Source organism: Emys orbicularis, chromosome 2 (genome assembly GCF_028017835.1).
Source record: "Emys orbicularis isolate rEmyOrb1 chromosome 2, rEmyOrb1.hap1, whole genome shotgun sequence".
Taxonomy (NCBI): Eukaryota; Metazoa; Chordata; order Testudines; family Emydidae; genus Emys; species Emys orbicularis.
In genome coordinates this window covers 107,280,440-107,300,903 of record NC_088684.1, presented here as the reverse complement: position 1 = coordinate 107,300,903, position 20,464 = coordinate 107,280,440, and the positions used below count along the sequence as shown (strand labels likewise).

General features: G+C 45.3%; 1 protein-coding gene across 1 annotated transcript; it reads left to right on the top strand.

Moving 5' to 3' along the window:
• Positions 1–16,077: 16,077 nt before the first annotated feature.
• Positions 16,078–17,602, top strand: NRSN1 (neurensin 1). The gene is made up of 2 exons (XM_065400180.1): positions 16,078–16,266; positions 17,204–17,602. Exons 1-2 carry the CDS (start codon positions 16,078–16,080, stop codon positions 17,600–17,602), a joined length of 588 nt encoding a protein of 195 aa, XP_065256252.1.
• Positions 17,603–20,464: the final 2,862 nt, after the last annotated feature.

The following is a 20,464-nucleotide window of genomic DNA, read 5'->3' as shown; positions in this document are numbered from 1 at the left end:
CTTGGGAATGCTCAGATGCCATTGCTAAGGGCTCAGACAAGTTTCACCAGCATGTGAAGGTCTCAAGAAAGCCAGCAGGCATATAGAAATGGGCCATCCAGCGGACCACACACTCTTGGACTATAGAATACCTCTCAGCATGGTAGCCAGCTCAAGCTATTGTTATTTAATATCACAATAGCAGCACCCAGAAAGCCCCAGTCAGATTTAGGACTCCATTGTGCTGAGGTCTCTACAAGCACATAGTAAAAGACAGTCCATCCCCCCCACCCCCAACGCACACACACACCTTGAAGACCTTGTGATCCAAAGAGATAAAGACAGAAAGGATTGGAAAGGAAGAGTGACAGATAAGCAAAGTGATCCAAGTTGTTAGGTCCACTTCTTAGTTCTAGGTTGTTGTTTTGCTTTGTTTTAACTATTCCCCCGGCCCCTTCCTCATGCTCAGCAAGGTTGGCAGTGTCCACTTCATCCACCTACATTTCTTCTTCCTCCAAAACCTACTCCCTCACCATGGCCAAGGAGCAGGGAATGAGGGAGGTAGAGGCCAGAATGATCAATAAAAAAAATCCTCAAAATATTGAAAAGAAAATCAAAACCAAACATTTCTCCCCTACTTGGAGTTCTCCGTTCCAGTGGGCGGGGCTGTAGTGGTGGAGGTCTCCTGCATAGCCACCCTGCCTCCACTGGGTCTAAATAACTCCCCACTTTGCAGGAGGGTAGAGCTCTCATTTCTGGTTGCAGGGGACGGGGAGAAGCTTTCTGTATAACTGCCCACCAGTTCTGAACAATTTCTGCTGCTTCTCCCCTGCTTGTGTGAGGAAGCCTCTCAATTTCAGCTGGGGAAATGGATGGGGGAGGACTCGGAGCTCAGAGAGTGCTCAGAGTCCTACACAGATGCACAAAGGGAGCTGAACCCTACACCAAGCTACCTCTGTGTCAGACTAGTCAAAATGTAGACCATATTCTGCTAGGTATTTGAAGCATTTCAGTTCATTTTTCTTTTGTAAAGGGATCCTCTGAGAACATGCTGGAATTTTTCAGAAAGCTGGACTATTATGGGCCGAATGTATTTCTACATTCACCTTCACCTAGAGAGCAAGGCTCATCAGAAAAATCAAACATCAGTGCCAAAAATATTATTATGGCAGAACTGCTCAACCCTGGTGTGCCTGCTGAAATGGGATAATGGTCATTGGAAGCTTGCCATTGTCATTAAGCAGCAAATACTGACAGACATCTGCAATTCAGTGAACATGAATTTCATACCAATTGCAGCCTCTTGCTTAAGAAAGAAAGATGTTTTCAGGACCTGATGCTGCTGCTTATTGAACACAAGAAGGAACATAGGTTCACAGAAGTTAATAGGCTTCATTCACCAAGCCAGCAGTTGCAATCCCGTCACCTCTCAATACCAGAGACAGGCTTGTAAATGCCAAAACAGCAAATGCCAGTGGATCTAGCAGCAGTAGCTACAGGGAAAACACTGCCTATAGATTTCTAAAGCCTTGACTACACTTGGGATTTACCCCAGTACAAACATTGGTGGCCAGGGCAAATCCCTAGTGTAGACAGGCAAAATTGCTATAAGCTGCAAGTTGCACTGGTGTAGTTTACTCCAGTTTCAAGCAAGGGAAAATTGAAGTGATGATAATTGTAGCCTGTTTGTAGTAGGGGTTTCAATCTGTTCAGCTACACCATTGATGGGTGAAATCCCCAGTGTAACCAAGGCCTAAGCCTCAATGCTCAGTTAAAACTGAAGCCAGGAAAGGCTTGGCATTATAAAGTATTTTGTATAGCAATCAGCTTCCTTAAGTCATATCATGAATCAGACCATGGGTTTGGTTCTCATCTCCCGTTAGTTTTACCGTGGTGTACTCCACTGAGTTCACTTTGTAAACAGTAAGGATATGTGGAGTTGCTTCTGAATTATACTGGTGTTACTGAGAGCTGAAATTGACCTTGTATGTACCTACGCTTAATAATAATAGCTGATTTTATGTTTATACATAATTCTCCCACTTGATACAATACCAATAGCTGTCTTGGTTCACTGAGTGTTATTCATGTGTCAGAAAACAAATTAGTACTGCTAGTGACATAAGAATGGCCATAATGGGTCAGACCAATGGTCCAGCTAGCCAATATCCAGTCTACCAACCATGGCTCATGTCAGGTGCTTTAAAGGGAATGAACAGAACAGGGCAATCATCAAGAGATCCATCCCTGTCACTCAGTCGCAGGATCTGGCAGTCAGAGGCTTAGGGACACTCAGATCATAGGGTTGCATCCCTGACCATCTTGGCTAATAGCCATTGATGGACCTATCCTCCATGAACTGACCTAATTCTTTTTTTAATCCAGTGATAGTTTCGCTATTCACAGTATCCCCGGCAATGAGTTCCGCAGGTTGACGCTGCATTGTGTGAAGAAGTACTTCCTTTTGTTTGTTTTAAACCTACAGCCTATTAATTTCATTGGGTGACCCCTAGTTCTTGTGTTATGTGAAGGGGTTAATAACATTCCTAATTCACTTTCTCCACACCATTCATCATTTTATAGACTTGTATCAGAACCCCTCTGTAGCAGGTTGCAAACTCACCCCCGCAGCACCTCCTGCTGGTCACTCTGAGAATTAGCTCTGTCCTAGCTGCAGAGCGCCCACTGCAGGTGGTGTCCCACCCATTGCCTGCTCAGCTGTGCTGTCTGAGACCCGCGTTGCTCCCTAGCTTGCAGTGTCCTCTTCTGGACACACCCCTTTCCGGGGGTAACGGCAGCCCTTCGGCTTGTACCTGCCTCAGTGGCCAACCACAACTGAAAGTCTAGCCCCTCACTTCAGGGCAAGTTGCAGTCTGTATCAGCCACACTCCTCCATGTCAGGTGCAGTGCAAGGGGGAAGGGGAACCCAGGCCCACCCACTACTCTGGGTCCTGGCCCAGGGACCTTCTGGCGGCAGCCATGTCCTGCCCTCCTTCTCTCCCCTCTACTGCTCATGCTCCCTGGGCCACTTCCATTTGGCCCTTACACCTTCTCAGCCCTTTCTTTCAGGGGCATCACTCTGACAGGTATCAGGCTGGAGCTTTCCCTCTACTCCCCTAAGCCTGCCCAACACTGCTCTATCTAAGGTGCTATCCCTGGGAGCCAGTCCTCCTCCCTTGCTTGTCAGGGAGAGACTCCTATCTCTTCTGCTTTGCAGCCTTTATATAGGGCCCAGCCTGGCCCTGACTGGCTGCCTTTCTGCCCTTCGCTGATTGGCTGGGTTCTGCACAGCCGCTCCAAGGGCTGCTATTAACCCCTCTTCTGCCAAAGTGGGGCAACTGCCCCACTACACCTTCTTAGCTGTCTCTCTTCCAAGCTGAAAAGTCCCAGTCTTTTTAATCTCTCCTCATATGGAAGCTGTTCCATACCCCCTAATCATTTTTGTAGACCTTCTCTGTACCTTTGCCATTTCTAATATATCTTTTTTGAGGAGGGATGACCAGAACTCCATGCAATATTCAAGGTGTGGGCATATTATGTATTTATATAGTGACATTATGATTGTTGATGTGCAGTCACAGGTATTTCATATTTTCTTCTATTTATTCCCTTTTGTCAATAAAGTGAATGAGCAGAAATAGCTTGTTTTGTGAAAGTAGCATATGTACTTATTTATAGAGGACTAGATGACTCATAAGGTTGGGAATGGAATAGAACATCTTTCATTCCTAGGTCCAGAAAGGTTGGTAGTGAATGAAAGTCAGATTTTAGACCTACAGGACAAATAACCAGGAACTCTCTTCTTCTCTTATTTTGAAGATTAGTACTCTATTTGCTTTTCTCCTATTTGCCACCTTCCCAGATCTCCATGATTTTTCACAAATAATTGTCAATGGTGCAGAAATTTCATTAGGTAATTCTCTTAGGGTCAGATTGTGATACCATTACTCATGCCGAGTAGCACCTTGTTCTACATGTAGCCCTGTTGTCTTCAATGTAACCATGAAAGGCATCACACTAATTTACAACTCATGACATCTAGGCCAGCTCATTTTTATACATTCAAATGTTCATTCCCTTATTTGCACATAATCAATAGCTATTTTAACAAGGACTTCCTTATTTCCAAACTATCCAAACTTCTTTTATATTTCTTTTCTAAGACAGATTTTTAGAAAAGGAGTTTGGTGTCCCAGCTATTTTAAACTCATCATTAATCTCATTTTATTCCTCATTTATTAAAAGTGCTTAAATATTTATAAAATCTTCCTGCTTTCCCCTTGGCTAGCATTAATTCATTCTGTTTTAGTGTCCTTATATTTTTCCTAAAAGCCTTGGCTCACACTCTGCATTCTTGTTTGGTTGACTACTCCCCCATTCTCCTGTTTCAGTATAGGTGGGCTTTTATAAACCTCAGCTCCTTTAACAGTCTTTTGTGACACTATATTGTCTGTTCTTTTTCTTTACATTCTCATTTTTTCCCAGAGGAATGGTTAGTTGTATCTTAATTATGGCACATTTTAAAAATCCCTGGCTACCCATGGGTTTTAATGCTTCCTCTCTAACAGCTCGTTCACTAGATTACTTAATCCCCCCAGATTTCCTCTCCTGAAATCCTTTTGCTGTCAGATAATCCACTTCTTACTGGGGTGAATCCAAATAGTTTGGGGGTCACAGGTGCAAAGCTTCCCACATATTTTCACAGCCTCATTCCTTTTCTCCTTATCTGTAAGATAGTTATTTCAGAATGGATTCTCCATTAGTTGCAGTCTTCTCTTTCTGACTCTCAAAGCTATCTGCAATGTAATTTAGGAACCACAATGATGCTGCCCTTCTAGTGTTCTAGAAAAATGTTGTAAGGCATCAAGTTACAGCACTTTTAAAATATTATATTTGTGTTTTAAGTGCAGACTGTACATTCTCAGACAGGACTAAAGAATGTAGACCTTGCACATTCAGGCTGAGACAGCAGTACCTCCATTTAAACCAGAGACTGCTTCCCCATCCACACCACATGGTGACAGACCAACAGAAACACCAGAGACAAGATCTTCAGTAGGTGTAAACTGGTGTCATGCCACCGAAATCAATGGACTGGTGCTATTTGCACTGATGGAGGGAGCAAGCAGAGGCCAAAAAGGATTATCAGGTATGAAAGGTGCTGTACAGGTGGTGAAGTGGCACACTACTGTTCTCCTTTGCTTTGTCAATGCCATTCTACAGAAGTTATCTGCCAACCAACCTGAAGACATGAAATCCAGACTAGGATTCTAATTAGTTGCCCCTGACAAATTCATTGCCACTATGGCACTACTAAGTCCTACGTCTGAGGTAGTGGCAGCTGGTGAACTTTGGGGCAAGTGGGGTGTAGCAGACAATAAAAATCATGGCCACTTACCCCTATGGCACCACCCCCACCCCTAGAGAAAGGGAGGATCAGCCCTAGGAAAGTTGCCTTCCTATGCTGGCTAGGGCCCTGGCTTAGCTGGGCCCTGGCTTAGCTGGGCCAGTCCTGGGACTGCCTGGACCTCCTTCGTGGGAACCTCCTCCTCTTCTCCCTCTTGTCACATCCCCCGTCTCCACTGCTGCCTCCTCCTACCCTGCCTGGTGAAGCCTCCTTCAGCAGCATCTCCACCTTCATTGCAGGGGCAAGGCCTCCCTCCAGCAGCTCTGCTGCCTTCAGTGCAGCAGTGAGCCACACAACCCCAGCCAGCAGACCCTGAGAGAATGAGCAAGAACCTACCACCAGAGCAAGTCCTAGCACACAGTGCTTCCCTGACATACCACTGGGGGGGCACTCTACAGTCATTGCAGCCTGTGGCTTGGATGGTGAAGCCAGAGGCCGAAATCCCATTACAGATTGCCGCAGCTTTGCCTCCTATCAGGCCTTGACGGCATGTGCCACAGGGGTTGTGGAGAAGAATGCCCTACTACTACATATGATTCACACACAGCAAATCTATAGCAAGCTGTGATTCATATTTAAACACACACACAGGTGGGGCAGTGCCCCAACGCCCTGTATACACGAGATACCATTGGTCCCGGATCATTATTATAAAGACACATGATACAATTTCCTCTTGCTCACAATATGGAAGCAGCCCTGCAAGCTTGGGCGTTGCTGAGCACCACTTGCAGAGGCAATAAAGTCATTGTTACTTCACATTCATGCATTCTTTATTAATTCATCACACAACTAGGGGGATAATTGCAAAGGTAGCCCGGGATGGGTGGGGGAGGAGGGAAGGAAAAGGACACACTGCAGTTTAAAACTTTAACTCTTATTGAAGGCAAGCCTTCTGATGCTAGGGCAATCATCTGGGGTGGAGTGACTGGGTGGCCGGAGGCCCCCCCACTGTGTTCTTGGGCGTCTGGGTGAGGAGGCTATGGAACTTGGGGAGGAGGGCTGTTGGTTACACAGGGGCTGTAGCGGCGGTCTCTGCTCCTGCTGCCTTTCCTGCAGCTCAACCATACGCTGGAGCATATCAGTTTGATGCTTCAGCAGCCGGAGCATCGACTCTTGCCTTCTGTCTGCAAGCTGACGCCACCTATCATCTTCAGCCCACAACTTGCTCTGTTCATCCCGCGATTCAGCACACCACCTCTCCTCTCGTTCATATTGGGCTTTTCTATAATCAGTCATTGACTGCCTCCACGCATTCTGCTGTGCTCTGTCAGCGTGGGAGGACATCTGTAGTTCTGTAAACATGTCATCACATGTCCTTCGCTTTCTCTTTCTAATCTTCACTCTGTGAAGGAGAAACATTTGCAGCTGGTGGAGGAGAAGGGAGAGGTGGTTAAAAAAGACACATTTTAGAGAACAATGGGTAAACTCTTTCACGTTAAATTTTGCTGTTCACATTACACAGCACATGTGCTTTCATTACAAGGTCGCATTTTTCCTCTTATATTGAGGGCCTGCCGGTTTGGTGTGAGAGATCACTCACGCAGTTCCAGGCCACAGATTTCAGCTTGCAGGCAGCCATGGTAAGACAGTCTTTTGGCTTTTTTAACCTTCTTAACATGTGGGAATGGTTTCAAACAGTAGTGCTCTCATTTCCCATACCAAGCACCCGTTGGGTTGGCCATTTAAATTGGGTTTGCAATGTAAAAGGAGGGGCTGCGGTTTCAGGGTTAACATGCAGCACAAACCCAACTAATTCCCCTCCCCCACACCCAATTCTCTGGGATGATCACTTCACCCCTCCCCCCACCGCGTGGCTAACAGCGGGGAATATTTCTGTTCAGCAGAGCAGGAACGGGCACCTCTGAATGTCCCCTTAATAAAATTGCCCCATTTCAACCAGGTGAACGTGAATGATATCACTCTCCTGAGGATAACAAAGAGCGATCAGGAATGGATGTTGTCTGCATGCCAGCAAACACCGGGACCATACGCTGCCATGCTTTGTTATGCAATGATTCCAGACTACGTGCTACTGGCCTGGCGTGGTAAAGTGTCCTACCATGGCGGACGGGATAAGGCAGCCCTCCCCAGAAACCTTTTGCAAAGGCTTTGGGAGTACATGAAGGAGAGCTTTCTGGAGATGTCCCTGGAGGATTTCCGCTCCATCCCCATACATGTTAACAGACTTTTCCAGTAGCTGTACTGGCCGCGATTGCCAGGGCAAATTAATCATTAATCATTAAACACGCTTGCTTTTAAACCATGTGTAATATTTACAAAGGTACACTCACCAGAAGTCCCCTGTGTGCCCTCAGGGTCTTCGGTGAGTTCGGGGGTTACTGGTTCCAGGTCCAGGGTGACAAACATATCCTGGCTGTTGGGGAAACCGGTTTCTCCGCTTCCTTGCGGCTGTGAGCTATCTACATTTCCTCCATCCTCCTCTTCCGAACCCTCTTCCCTGTGTGTTTCTCCAGTGAGGGAGTCATAGCACACGGTTGGGGTAGTGGTGGCTGCACCCCCTAGAATGGCATGCAGCTCCGCGTAGAAGCGTGTTTGCGGCTCAGCCCCGGACCTTCCGTTTGCTTCTCTGGCTTTGTGGTAGGCTTGCCTTAGCTCCTTAATTTTCACGCGGCACTGCTATGCGTCCCTGTTATGGCCTCTTTCCTTCATGGCCTTGGAGACCTTTTCTAATATTTTGCCATTTCGTTTACTGCTTCGGAGTTTGGCCAGCACTGATTCATCTCCCCATATGGCGAGCAGATCCCATACCTCCCGTTCTGTCCATGCTGGAGCTCTTTTGCGATCCTGGGACTCCATCATGGTTACCTGTGCTGATGAGCTCTGCGTGGTCACCTGTGCTCTCCACGCTGAGCAAACAGGAAATGAAATTCAAACGTTCGCGGGGCTTTTCCTGTCTACCTGGCCAGTGCATCTGAGTTGAGAGTGCTGTCCAGAGCGGTCACAATGAAGCACTGTGGGATAGCTCCCGGAGGCCAATAACGTCAAATTCCGTCCACACTACCCCAATTCCGACCCCCTAAGGCCGATTTTATTGCTAATCCCCTCATCGGAGGTGGAGTAAAGAAACTGGTTTAAAGGGCCCTTTAAGTCGAAAGAAAGGGCTTCGTCGTGTGAACGTGTCCAGGCTTAATTCGATTTAACGCGGCTAAAGTCGACCTAAACTCGTAGTGTAGACCAGGCCTAAGAAGACCGGCGGGACAAAGGAAGTGAAATAGGTGCACAAAAGGGAAGTGACTGGGCCAACATCACACAGTGGGGTAGGGACAGAAGCCAGGATTGGAACTCAGGTCTGCTGATTCCCAGTCCACCAGGGAGGAGGCCCCTGATCTTGCATTTCCCACTGAGCCCTAGCGGCTGGCTGGTGGCACAGGATGCTGAGTGTCAGAGTTTGTCGGCGAGGGCTCCCAGCAGCAGGCGAGCAGCCCCTCTTCTCCAGGTCTGGGGAGCACCTTTAAGGGCCCTAGCCAAAGCCAGACATCTTGTGTTTCAAATCCATGACCTGTGATCCTTCTGGACGGGAGGGAGAAGGGGGGGGAATCTCTGGCTTAGTGCCCCTAGTGCACCCTACCAGGGGACGGGGCTTTGCCCGGTTAGTTCTCACGCCTGCCGGTTTGTGAGGCGCTGTGAACAATGGGAAAGGAAGTTATAGAGCCTGTGGGGCAATGTGAGGGAGTGAGGGGAGAGCCCTTAGGCTAGGTTAAGCGAGCCGCTCGCTCAGCCCCGGCTGCGCCCGCCCCCTCCGCCGCGGCAGCGCCCGGGAGCGGCGGCTGAGTGCGCAGGCCCAGGGCGAGCCGGGCTCGGCGGGAGGGGACACATGAGACGCGGTGTCTGAGCGCGGAGCGTCTCAGAGCGGAGATGGGAGCCGCGCGAGAGATCTGCAGCTAGCTCAGCTGCACTTGCTCAGCCGGCAGCAGGGAGGCTCAGGTAACCAGCGCCGAGCGCGGGCAGTGCTGGGGGGGGGGAGCTCCTCTGTGCCCAGGGTCTGTTGGGCCGGGCTTGTGCGGACGCACTTGCCCCTGGCAGTTTTGCAGGGGGGGAGGCTGAGCTGAGCTGGGGAGGCGGCACGTTTCTGTGCTAGTAACCGGCGGGTCAGACCGCAGATCCTGCCGCTGGCTTTTACAGGACGGTATTGAACTTCCAGATTAGCCCCCTTCTCCCTGCCCCCAGAGAGAGGGCAGCGCAAAACGCTTCGGCGTCGTTGCTAACCTAGGCGCCACGGCAGCCCTGCAATGGGAAAGGGGCTCTTGTGTTGCTTCCACAGCTGGGACGGACTGGAGACCGCGCCGGCTAAAGTGCAGGACAAGCCGAGGGCGTTTTCGTTTCATATTTTGGTTTCTGGGAGCAGACCGTATTGGTCTGGCTGGGCGAAGGGTGCGTCGGTAAATTACCCCCCGCAGAACAAAGTGAAAATGAATCACCAGTTGCTGGGAGCCGGCTGCTTCGCTAGATGCTTTGGAAGCGCTTGACAGCAAATGGTGAGGCCGGCTCGCCTCCCGGGAGTCGCTGCTGGGTTTCAGCACCATGGAGAGCGCGCTCCAGGCAGCAGTGAAGGGCACTGAAGGCCACTTCCTCCTGCAGAGCCGAAGCGTGCAAGGAAACCAGTTGCTCTGGGGGTTGCACTGCTTCCCTCCTTGTTGGTGCCATCGGTGGCACTGGGAGATTTACTCCTCTCCCTGCTCCAAAAACAAGTAGTAATTCAGGCGTCGTTTATGTCTTCTGTAGATTAGCCTGAAGAGGAAAATATGGTCTTCTCCCTTGTTGGAGGGTTCTGCAGCTGGAATGTTTATCAGCTAATCAAAATAAAACTAAGCCTCAGCCATCTCTGAGATTCTGCTGATACCTTAGTGAATATAAGTATGGAAGGTGGAGAAAGAAGTCTAGTAACTGAAATGTAAACAAATCTCTTTAAAGAGGGGCTAACCTGCCTTCCTGGGGCAGACGAAGGGTAATGTGTGGGGATTGTTGATGTGATTAGAATGGGGGGTTGAATTCCTTTACAACAGATATTCACAGGAGCTATACTATACAGTAAGTACTTCAGTCACTTTTTCTGGGGGGATGCCATCGACCTTGTTTAACAAAGAAAAAGTAAAAAATAGCCTTCCTTACTTGTTCCTAAAGGCATGTAAGTATAGGAAACTTGAAATCATGATTACTTTCATTTACAGTATGGTGCATCATATTGTAATTACTCACCAGGATAAAATAGATTTAACCTGTTGCAAGAAGCATTATTTAAAAGGTGTGATGCACTAAGTGTGAGACTGTGGCATTACCATGAGCCCTTAGTAAAGAGTACTGCCTAGTTGCACTGATCTCAGAGCAGACCAGGGGCCTCACATAATCACAATATGGTCTTTGCTTCCCCCTTCTTGACTAAGGGAAGTAATTTGTGCCATTTCTCTCCCTGGTGTAGTTTACTTCCTCCTTTGTGCTGCCTTAGCTGAAGTCAGGCTCCACCCACCTGCACAGACTGGGGAATAGCAGCGGTTCAATCCCCTGAGCACAAAAGGGTGTAGCCCAAGCAGGAAATTAATGGGGTGCCTTATGTCCACATTCCCCTCTGTATGGCTGTGTGACAGAGCTCACAATTGACTCCTCAACAAGAAAAGAGGCCTGTACATAAAAGGCATGATGCAAAGCCCACTAAAGTCAATGGAAAGACTCCCACTGATTTCAATGAACTTTGGATCAGGCCCAGCCTGCCTTGCTTTGGTCTCTATCCTAAGGGAACATTAGGTATGGATATTAGATTTTGTAAGCATCAAGATTATCCCATGAATTATTATCCGGTATCTATGTTATTTACTCCAGAATTCACTATTTCTAGGGGGGTCTCTTTTTCCTGTAGGTAAAGATTGGAAAGATGAGCCTTTAAACAGAAAGGTCACAGTGTCTAACATCAGAAAGAAGAGAAGGACTTAAAACGTAAGAACCCATTTTAATTTGTGTTTTACATTTGCAGGGTCATTTTCTTCTGTTTTAGCATAGCTTTCAAATTCAGTTTTCTAAAAGGTAAACATTTAATACTTAAAACAATTAATTTATCATGAAGCAGTTTGAAAATTCATTCAGTAGTTTCTCCTGAAATATGCTCAATGTTTTACCCATCTATTCACAAAACTGATCACTACCCTCTTACCCCCTCGCCTGCTGTATCCGTGCAGTGTAATAAAGCACAAAATAAACACAGGATAGTCTTTCCCCGTGGAATAAAGTTGCTAGGGGATTGCTACACTGCAGTTGCATGTTCTGAAGTTCTGATTGTAACTTCTCTGTATTTCTAGAGATGGATAATGATTACACTGGTCCGCTGTTATGCTGTGAAAAGTTCTAAAGATGAACAGCTGTCCCTTGGCTTTATACAAGCTCTAAGCTCAGACCAAAACACTGATATAGGGTAACAATATTTACCCCACTTTTGGGCCAAAGATCCCCAAGCGTAGGCTTTTAGGCCCAGATCCTTCAGGGTATTTAGGCACCTCAATGGGCATGAGGTGCCCAAGTACCTTTAAGGATCTGGCCCTTCATACCCACATCCACAAAAGTGAAGCCTATGCCAGTACATTCAACACCCCAACACAGTAGCTGTCATTTATATGGATCTGGTACAAATGGGTGCTTTTGAACACTCCCCCACCTATTTATTGTGGACTCCTTTACCTCACCTCCCTTCAGCATTCTGTTCAATTCCACTGCCTCATTCTCATATAGCAAGAGCCACATTCATGTTGCAGCTCAGAAGACAGACTACACCACTCCAAATCACCACTGGGGACTGAAAAATTTTTCAACCTCTCCTTCCTCGGTCTAGGAACTGATAGTATCTCTACATGAAGAACCAGAGGCCAGGATAGATTTGCCCACATGTAACAGCTTATTTGTCTGTATGTTTGAGCAGTGATTAGGGTGAGGGGGGGGGGCAGGGGTTATAAAGGTGTTCATGAAAGCATCCAGTAGCACTGGCTAAATTGAATCAGATGTTTATTTCTTTTCATTCTAAAAAAAGATCATGATTTGATGAACTAGCTGTCACAACAGTAACACTATGCTCCACTCTTTTGACTAAAATTTTCTTTTTTTTGTTTGCTACCCTTCATTCTGTGATACACTTATCTACATTTTAACTCATAAATAATCAAATGCAACTATAAACATTCTAGATTTCCACTCTAAACTTGTTTTAGTATAGAAAACAATCTACATATAAAATAAGTAATCCCAGATTGTGTGGTTATCCTGGGTTAATCCCACAGTGAGGAATTAGATTTTACAACATATCTCCTGATACACAATGTGGTTAGTGCAAAATAACTATACAGTACCTTTTTTTAATGTGGTACATAGTTAATTTATGCTGATCTTTACAAATTAGTCAATCTGTGCCATATTACCTTATGTTTTCTTGAATTAATTACAGTAAATTACAGAGGAGAATGAAGATCACTAGAGATATTGGGCCAGATTCACTGATATGCTCCAGTTGCTTTGCATGATTCTGCTGATGCAAAGCAATTATCAGCCTAGCTTAACTTCCCCAGGAGACTGCTGTGCACAACCAGAGCAACACAAAGCAGCCAGACACACTAGTCAAACTGACCCATTAGGCCTCATTCTCCCCTACCACTGACCTTGTGTTGTCCTTTACATCTGTGTAAAGTGTGAGTAAAATACTTCCATTCTGATCTCACTATGCACAAGTTAAAAATGATTGTACAAGTTGCAAGTCAGTGGAGACTCACACATACAGTTTATATGAGGACACAGTTTTGTCCTGCGAGATATGGGACTTGACTGGGAATCAGGAGATTATTTGGTATTGGAGGGATGGCAATCTGCTTCCTGCTCTGCCAGTGATGCTCTATATTGACCTTAGTCAATCCCTTAATTTGTGTGTGTGCACTTCAGTTTTTTTGGCACACCCTCAGGTGATCTCAAGACACTTTACAAATACTAATTAAGCCTCATAATAATTTGCGCGTGCCTCGATTTTCCACATCTGATAATTGGGGATAATAATGCTTACCCCTCATTGCAAGGCAGTTTGAGGTATATTATAAGATATTATTGTGTCATATCTTTGAAGGAAGATATGACAGTATGAATCTAGCTATGAAAGGGCTGTGCAGGTAAGGAAGCTATGGTAATTCATACAGCCACTTTATAGTCTAGTGCGGTACACAGTCAAGTGCAGAGGATTAGAGGCCATGATTCCTGGGTCCATTTTGGATTCTACCATTAACTTATTCCTGCCCATTCTGGCTAATAGCCATTGAGGGACCTATCTTCCATGAATCTATCTAGCTCCCTTTTGAACCCCGTTATAGTATTGGCCTTCACAACACCCTCTGGCAAGGAGTTCCAGAGGTTGACAGTGCGTTGCGTGAAAAAATTATCCTATTTGCAATGCCTGTCTAGTAATGCTTTGCAGTTGCCCAAAAGATTTGTAAGAAGACATCTTGATATCCATGCAACTCTATCACCAGGGAAAGGCATGTACCTGTGTACCAGCTAATTTACTTTCTGTGTTTCAGATGTGTGGTTCTCCCTTGAATCAGACAGGCAGGATAATGACCAATAATCATATAGAATTGTCTTGCTTTCTGGGGGCTGCCTCCAGCTTTATTATGTCTGATTTAAAGACATCTACCTCCCTCTCTAACTAAGGGGAGTCTCTTGTTGAAGACCATTAGGCTGAGAGTCTGTGCCATCTCAACCAATCAACAGAAAGAAAATCAGTCAGAAAAATGAGAATATTATTTCTTTGGCTTGGTCTGTGAGGAAACACCCTAGGGAGGAAGAACAAGAGTCTTGAGGCTGAAGGGGGAAAAAAGAGAATGGGAATCTTTGGACTCCCATCCCACTCCCCACAGGGAGAGCTTCTCACAGAAGCACTGCTCTAAGCACTCTGAAGTCAAGGGCTGCATCTGCAGACATCCGGATGCTTAACAGAGAGGATCTAGGAATGCTGGGTGGCAGCTTTGCAAAGCTTGTTCACCAGCACCTCCACTCTCCAGTGCAGGAGGTGGTCATGGAGTGGGCTCCAAATCTCATTGGACAAACAACTGCCACATGCTTACAGGCCTCCTGGATACTGGATTTGATCCATTTGGCCTTGATACATCAGAATGCTTTGAGGCCTTTCCACAGAAATTCTTATGAAACTAGAATGGCAGGAATACATTAATACCCAGGGAATAGAAAAGCTACTACTATCAGAGAAAAGTGCATAAGATTCCTCAACACTGAGCCATGAAAACAACCAGGATGAAAGCAACCAGTGGATTACAGGATTAGTGTCATAGCGATGCCAATTTCTGTACCTACCAAGAGCCGAATTCTGCCATTGGTTTTAATTAGCATGCTCCAGATTTTTACATAATTTCAGTGAGTGATGCAGTATTTGTCCATCTCATTTAACATAGAGGGAGCTGGTATTCTATAGTGAGTGAAATCATGTGCATTTGGGATATTGCACTAGTTACTGAAGGGGATAGAAGCCTATAAAATGCAAGAAAAGGGGGCTGGATTGGGAGAATCTTGTTAAAACAAACGGGTTAGGTATGCTTGCATTGCACTGTTTTAAGAAGTCAGGTGTGTTACTTGAAGCTGATGTTAGGTCTCATTCATACCTTTTGGTTCATATAATCCTACTAAATCCATAACAAAAGCATTATAATACTTCTAAAATACTCATCCTCAGATGTCATATTAAAGTGGCATACTCCTTTTTAAAAGGCCTGATTGATTTCACTTACACTCATTTTACACTCCTGCAACTCTGCTGAATTCAGTGGAGTTACACCTGTATAGGTGAGGTCAGAGTCAGGCCCTGGATAGTTAAAACAGAAAATCTTTGTTTTACTAGTACTTTATTACAATGGAAAGAATTTAGAACACTGCATTTACTTTTTGCAGTGGGTGAAATCCTAATCCTTTTGCAGTCAATGGGGCCAGACTTTACTTCACAAATTTACTATCTGCATCTAGTAAATTAAAATAGGCTTGTTAATTTGTAATAATGTTCATTTTCAGATTTGTAGATAATAGAACAAATGTTCCATCCTTGAGTGTATTTTTATTCAGAAAAACTAATTTTAAGGCTAGTCTTCATGACCAGGTCCCCCGTGGCTATTTATGTCACAGTTATATATAATCCCACCGTTATGTCTCTGTTTTACAGGCTTAAGAAAAAATGAAGCCATCGAGAAGAGTTTGTGAAATGTTCCAAATTAGCAGATAAAGCTAGCAAGCGATGCCTAACAGTAATGGCATTTGTATCAGAGATCGAGGCACTCAGCCCCGCAGTCATGCAATGTCTCTTTAAATTTACATGAAATTAAATGATATTCCATCATGAATTATTGCACTGGAAATGCTACGTGTAAAAAACAACTTTGCTGAGTGTTCACGGATCCATCTTTAGGGTGTAATCCTGCAAGGTGTTAAGGGCTCTCAGCACCTACTGACTTCAATAGGAGTTGAGGGCCCCCACACCTTCCAGGAGTGCTCAGCACTTAGCAGGATTGAGCCCTTAGTTTGGGAGTGTGGGATGGAGATAACTCTACAGGGCTTCTTCTCTTTCTAGAGCTCATATCAAGGGATTATTTGCAGCCCATTTTGATTGAGTCTGTCTTGTGTGAAATCTCTCATTGCAAGTGAAAAGGATGAGCTCATATGCAGATATCTGCAGCTCCAAGCAAGCGCAGAGCGGCACGGAGGGAAGTTATCAACGCTATGGAGTTCGATCCTATCTGCATCAATTTTATGAGGACTGCACAGCTTCAATTTGGGAGCATGAGGAGGATTTTCAGATCCAGAGGTCACCGAGCAGGTGGAGCTCTGCATTCTGGAAGGTACAACTCATCACTCTACAGAAACTATTATTTGGTACAGGCCCAGTTTTCAGTAATTGCTGAGCATCCACCCTTTGAAAATGAGGCCCTTTTAACATATATATCCCGTTGAGCATCAAAAATTGAAGCACACAAAATCAAGTCACTTTTGAAATCTTAGCTGTAATTTGTAAAAGTGTAGAGAAATGACTCTCTCAACACATTCACACATAGCTTTCATTGACATTCATAAAAGCATAGGTGGGTGTATGATCAAACTATCAGGGAAACAATAAGGGCTTGGTTTACTAAAAAGTTAGGGATCCTGTGGAAATCAATCTTTGCACTTATTATTTAAACTGGGCAGGAAATGCAACATTGTGACTTATTTCTACCACACCATCCTTTTAACCTCTGCAAGATAAAACATTTCATGGACAGAAAACAGGAGGTGGTCATACGTAATGACCCCACCATGGGTCATCAGCAGGGTTTGAATCCAAGACTTTCAGTGCCAAAGCTCAGACCTCCACTACCTGCGCTAAAGAAGGAGCTTTGTCACCTAGTAGCAGTAATAGGTTAAGAACATAAGAACACCCATACTGGGTCAGACCAATGGTCCATCTAGCCCCATATCCTGTTTTCAGACAGTGGCCAATGCCAGGTGTTTTACAGGGAATGAACAGAATGGGTAATCATCCAGTGATGATACATGCTTACAGCCTCTACCCATGCTTATTTCTTTTTCCTGTAAGCTCCCATATATATGTTGATTTAAACAAAGATCAGTTGTAGAAACAATTCCAACATGGCAATTCATCCACATATGTGAATTCTATGAATCAGGGCTCAGAAGACAACGTCTGCTTCCTGGTAGGATTGACAAATATTTGTGTAGACAATGAAAATGTTACAAACAATGAGGCCACATTCATTTTTAACCCTGTTTGTTTTCCAGGTCGGACTCATCTCTGGGGTGGTTTTTATGCTGATCGGGTTAACAGTTCTTGTAGTAGGTTTTCTTGTGCCACCGAAAATCGAAGCCCTTGAGGAAGATGATTTTGTTGTTGTGGATAACCATGCCATTCAGTTTAACGGAGCCCTTGATATATGTAAGCTGGCAGGAGCGATCTTATTTTGTATTGGCGGGACCACAATGGCAGCATGCCTGTTGATGTCTGCTTTTGCTAAAAGCTACTCAAAAGAAGAAAAGTACCTTCAGCAAAGGTTTAAAGAGAGAATAGCAGACATAAAAGCCCATGCACACCCAGTCACAAAAGCACCAGCACCAGGAGAATCGAAGATACCTGTCACTTTGTCCGAAGTTCAAAACGTCCAACCTTTATCAGAAACCTGACATTTCCCTTTTTAATTTATACATCATTTAATTTGAAAAGGTCAGCCTTTGTGAGCATATGAATTTGTATTTACAGTACAGCTTCAAGTACTCTGCTCTGTAAGAGGGGAACTGATTAGAAACCTTATCTAGCAGAATTTAAATGTTGGCAAATGAGGGAAGTTAGGTGATTAGTGCTTTGAATAATGTATACACATTCAAATATATGAATTGTGTAAAACAAGTGTTCACCTATGTTGATCTAGGTCAACCTACCAACACGGCTACAACACTGGAGGGGAAAAAAAAAGATTTTTAATTTCTTATCAGTTTGTGTCATTTGAGAAAAATGGGCATTTTTATACCAATTGTATCATGGCCATCCAAAATTATGCTCTGTTTAAAGTTAATGTGGTGTGTTCTTTTTTTAGCTATGGTAGTTTTTAAAACTTTTTTTTAGACTTGGTGTTTTTTCACTTTCCAGTCCTGCTGTACAGGGGGTAATATCCTGCCCTCTTTACCCATGTTTGTAGTCCTGTCATTTTCAATAGTCTCTATAAAAATAAGAGTGTACATGTACACATTCTAGGTCTCTCACACAGAAGAAACTGTGCTGCCCCGATTTTGATTAAGGCACATCAGCCAACAGCGTTTCCATATGGGAAACAAACATAATTTTAGGCCCAAATTTGTCACCATCCCTCCTTTTTAAAATCACCAAATTTTATTAACAAATACAAAATAAGGAAAGCAAGATTATGAAACATCCTATTTTAATTAAGAAAAAGAACTCCACATTTCCCCATTGGTTGTTTGGTGTGGTGTCCCTCATCATGAGTCTTTGCCAAACGTTCTTAAAACTCATAACACACATTTGGGCCTTGGCAGGATGGGAATTAGACTATGGTTTAAAGCAGTGGTCACCAACCGGTCGATCACAATCGACTGGTCGATCCTAGAGGATCACCCAGTCGATCGCGATTTCCGGTGGCAGCTCAGTATGGCTGCCTAAGGCTACCCTGCCCTCACACCGCTCCTGGAAGCGGCCACTGTGGCCCCGGGGGCGGGAGGGCAGGGGTCTCCCTCCGTGTGTGCTGCTCCTGCCTGCGAGCACCGCCCTCGCAGCTCCCATTAGCTGGGAGAGCTGTGGGGGGCGGTGCTTGCAGAGAAGGGTAGGGCGCGGAGCCCCATGCCCTCTGCCCTCCCCACCCCAGGGGCAGCAGGGGCGCATTGGCCCCTTCCGGGAGCAGCGTGGGGGCAGGGTAGGCATGGAGCCTGCCTTAGCTTTGCTGCGCCCACTGCTGACTGGGAGCCACGGGAGGCAAGTGCTGCCCGGAGGGAGGCCGCACCCCAACCCCCATCCCTGAGCCCCCTCCCAGAGCCAGCACCTTGTACCCCCTCCTGCACCCCAACACTCTGCCCCAGCCTGGAGCCCCCTCCTGCACCCAAACTCCCTCCTGGAGCCTGCACCCCAACACTCCCTCCTAGAGTTTGGACCCCTCACACCTTCCTGCACCCCAACCCCCTGCACCAGGCTCAGCTCAGAGCCCCCTCTCACACCACGAACCCCTCAGCCCCAGCCCAGAGCCCACATCCCCTCCCGAATCCCAACCCCCTGCCCCAGCCTGGTGAAAGTGAGTGAGGGTTGGGGAGAGTGAGCGACAGGGAGAGTGGGGGATGGAGTGGGGTAGATCCTGAGTTGTCCTTAGATTCAAAAAAGTGATCTTGGGGGTAAAAAGGTTGGAGACCACTGGTTTAAAGTGAAATTCCTAGCCTGCTGTGTCCTGTCTCTACATAATCCCATTAGTTGACCTTAAAGAATCTATCTAAAGAAATTTTAAAATGTTGTTCTATTTTTATAGATAGTAGAGTAAGCTCTCCTTAACCGGAATACATTTGTCTGGCTGCTTACCTGAATATTTGTCCTTTCACTAAAGAAACTTAATTTTGTTCTCATATGAGGTAAATAGCTCATCCTCTTAATCTATGGATTTAAATTAATGATGTGTAAAGAATGATGTGACCTTTGTATTCTGACAATACATTCCACTTTATAGTTCTGTTTATTTTTTGAATGGATTCAGTAAAATTATATGAACAAGCCAAACATGAATTTTGTGGTGAGTCCTTTCAAGAAACCATTTTCCTTTCAAAACATAAAATATCAGTTTCAAAGATGAATCAGCAAATGAAGTCATTTAGCTGCATAGCACAAGTGAACCTGTTTGTGTTGATGCCCTTTGTGCATGAAGCGCATTGCCAGTTTCATGCATAGTGTGGAAATTGGTGACAATGACATTGAATCAGATTCAGGATGGAAAACTCTGGCTATCCAGATTAAGTCTGGAGGTGGCTGTGCTCCATGCCTTGCTCATTCAAAAGTTCTGGATCTGCAAAGCCTTTCATGGACTTTGGAGGTGCAGAAACCAGAAGGAGAGTTTTGGGGGGGGTTCTTTGAGTTGAAACTGGAATAATTGTTATGAATGGTGATAGAAGTAAGAAAATTGTACTTGATGATGCTAAGAAAAATTTCAGCCAGACACAGAAAGGTAGATTACCATAGCAACACATATTTGAAATGCCTAAGGACCAACACTATGTAAGATGGACAATGATGACACCATCACAAACAAGAAATTGCACAGACTGAAAAAGAATAAAATTCTGTGTATAACTGGCAATTTATTGGCACCCACAGCTTGGAGTGCAAAAGCACATAGCAACCCATGTTCAAAACAAGAGTAGTTCACAGGGAGGAGAGGATGAGTGGGTAATAGGTGTGGGACACAAGGGCAGGAATCAGATGTATGTACCAGATGCAGTTTTGAGTGCCACACTTTAAGAAAGATGTGGTCAAACTGAGAAGAATCCGGAGGAGAGCAA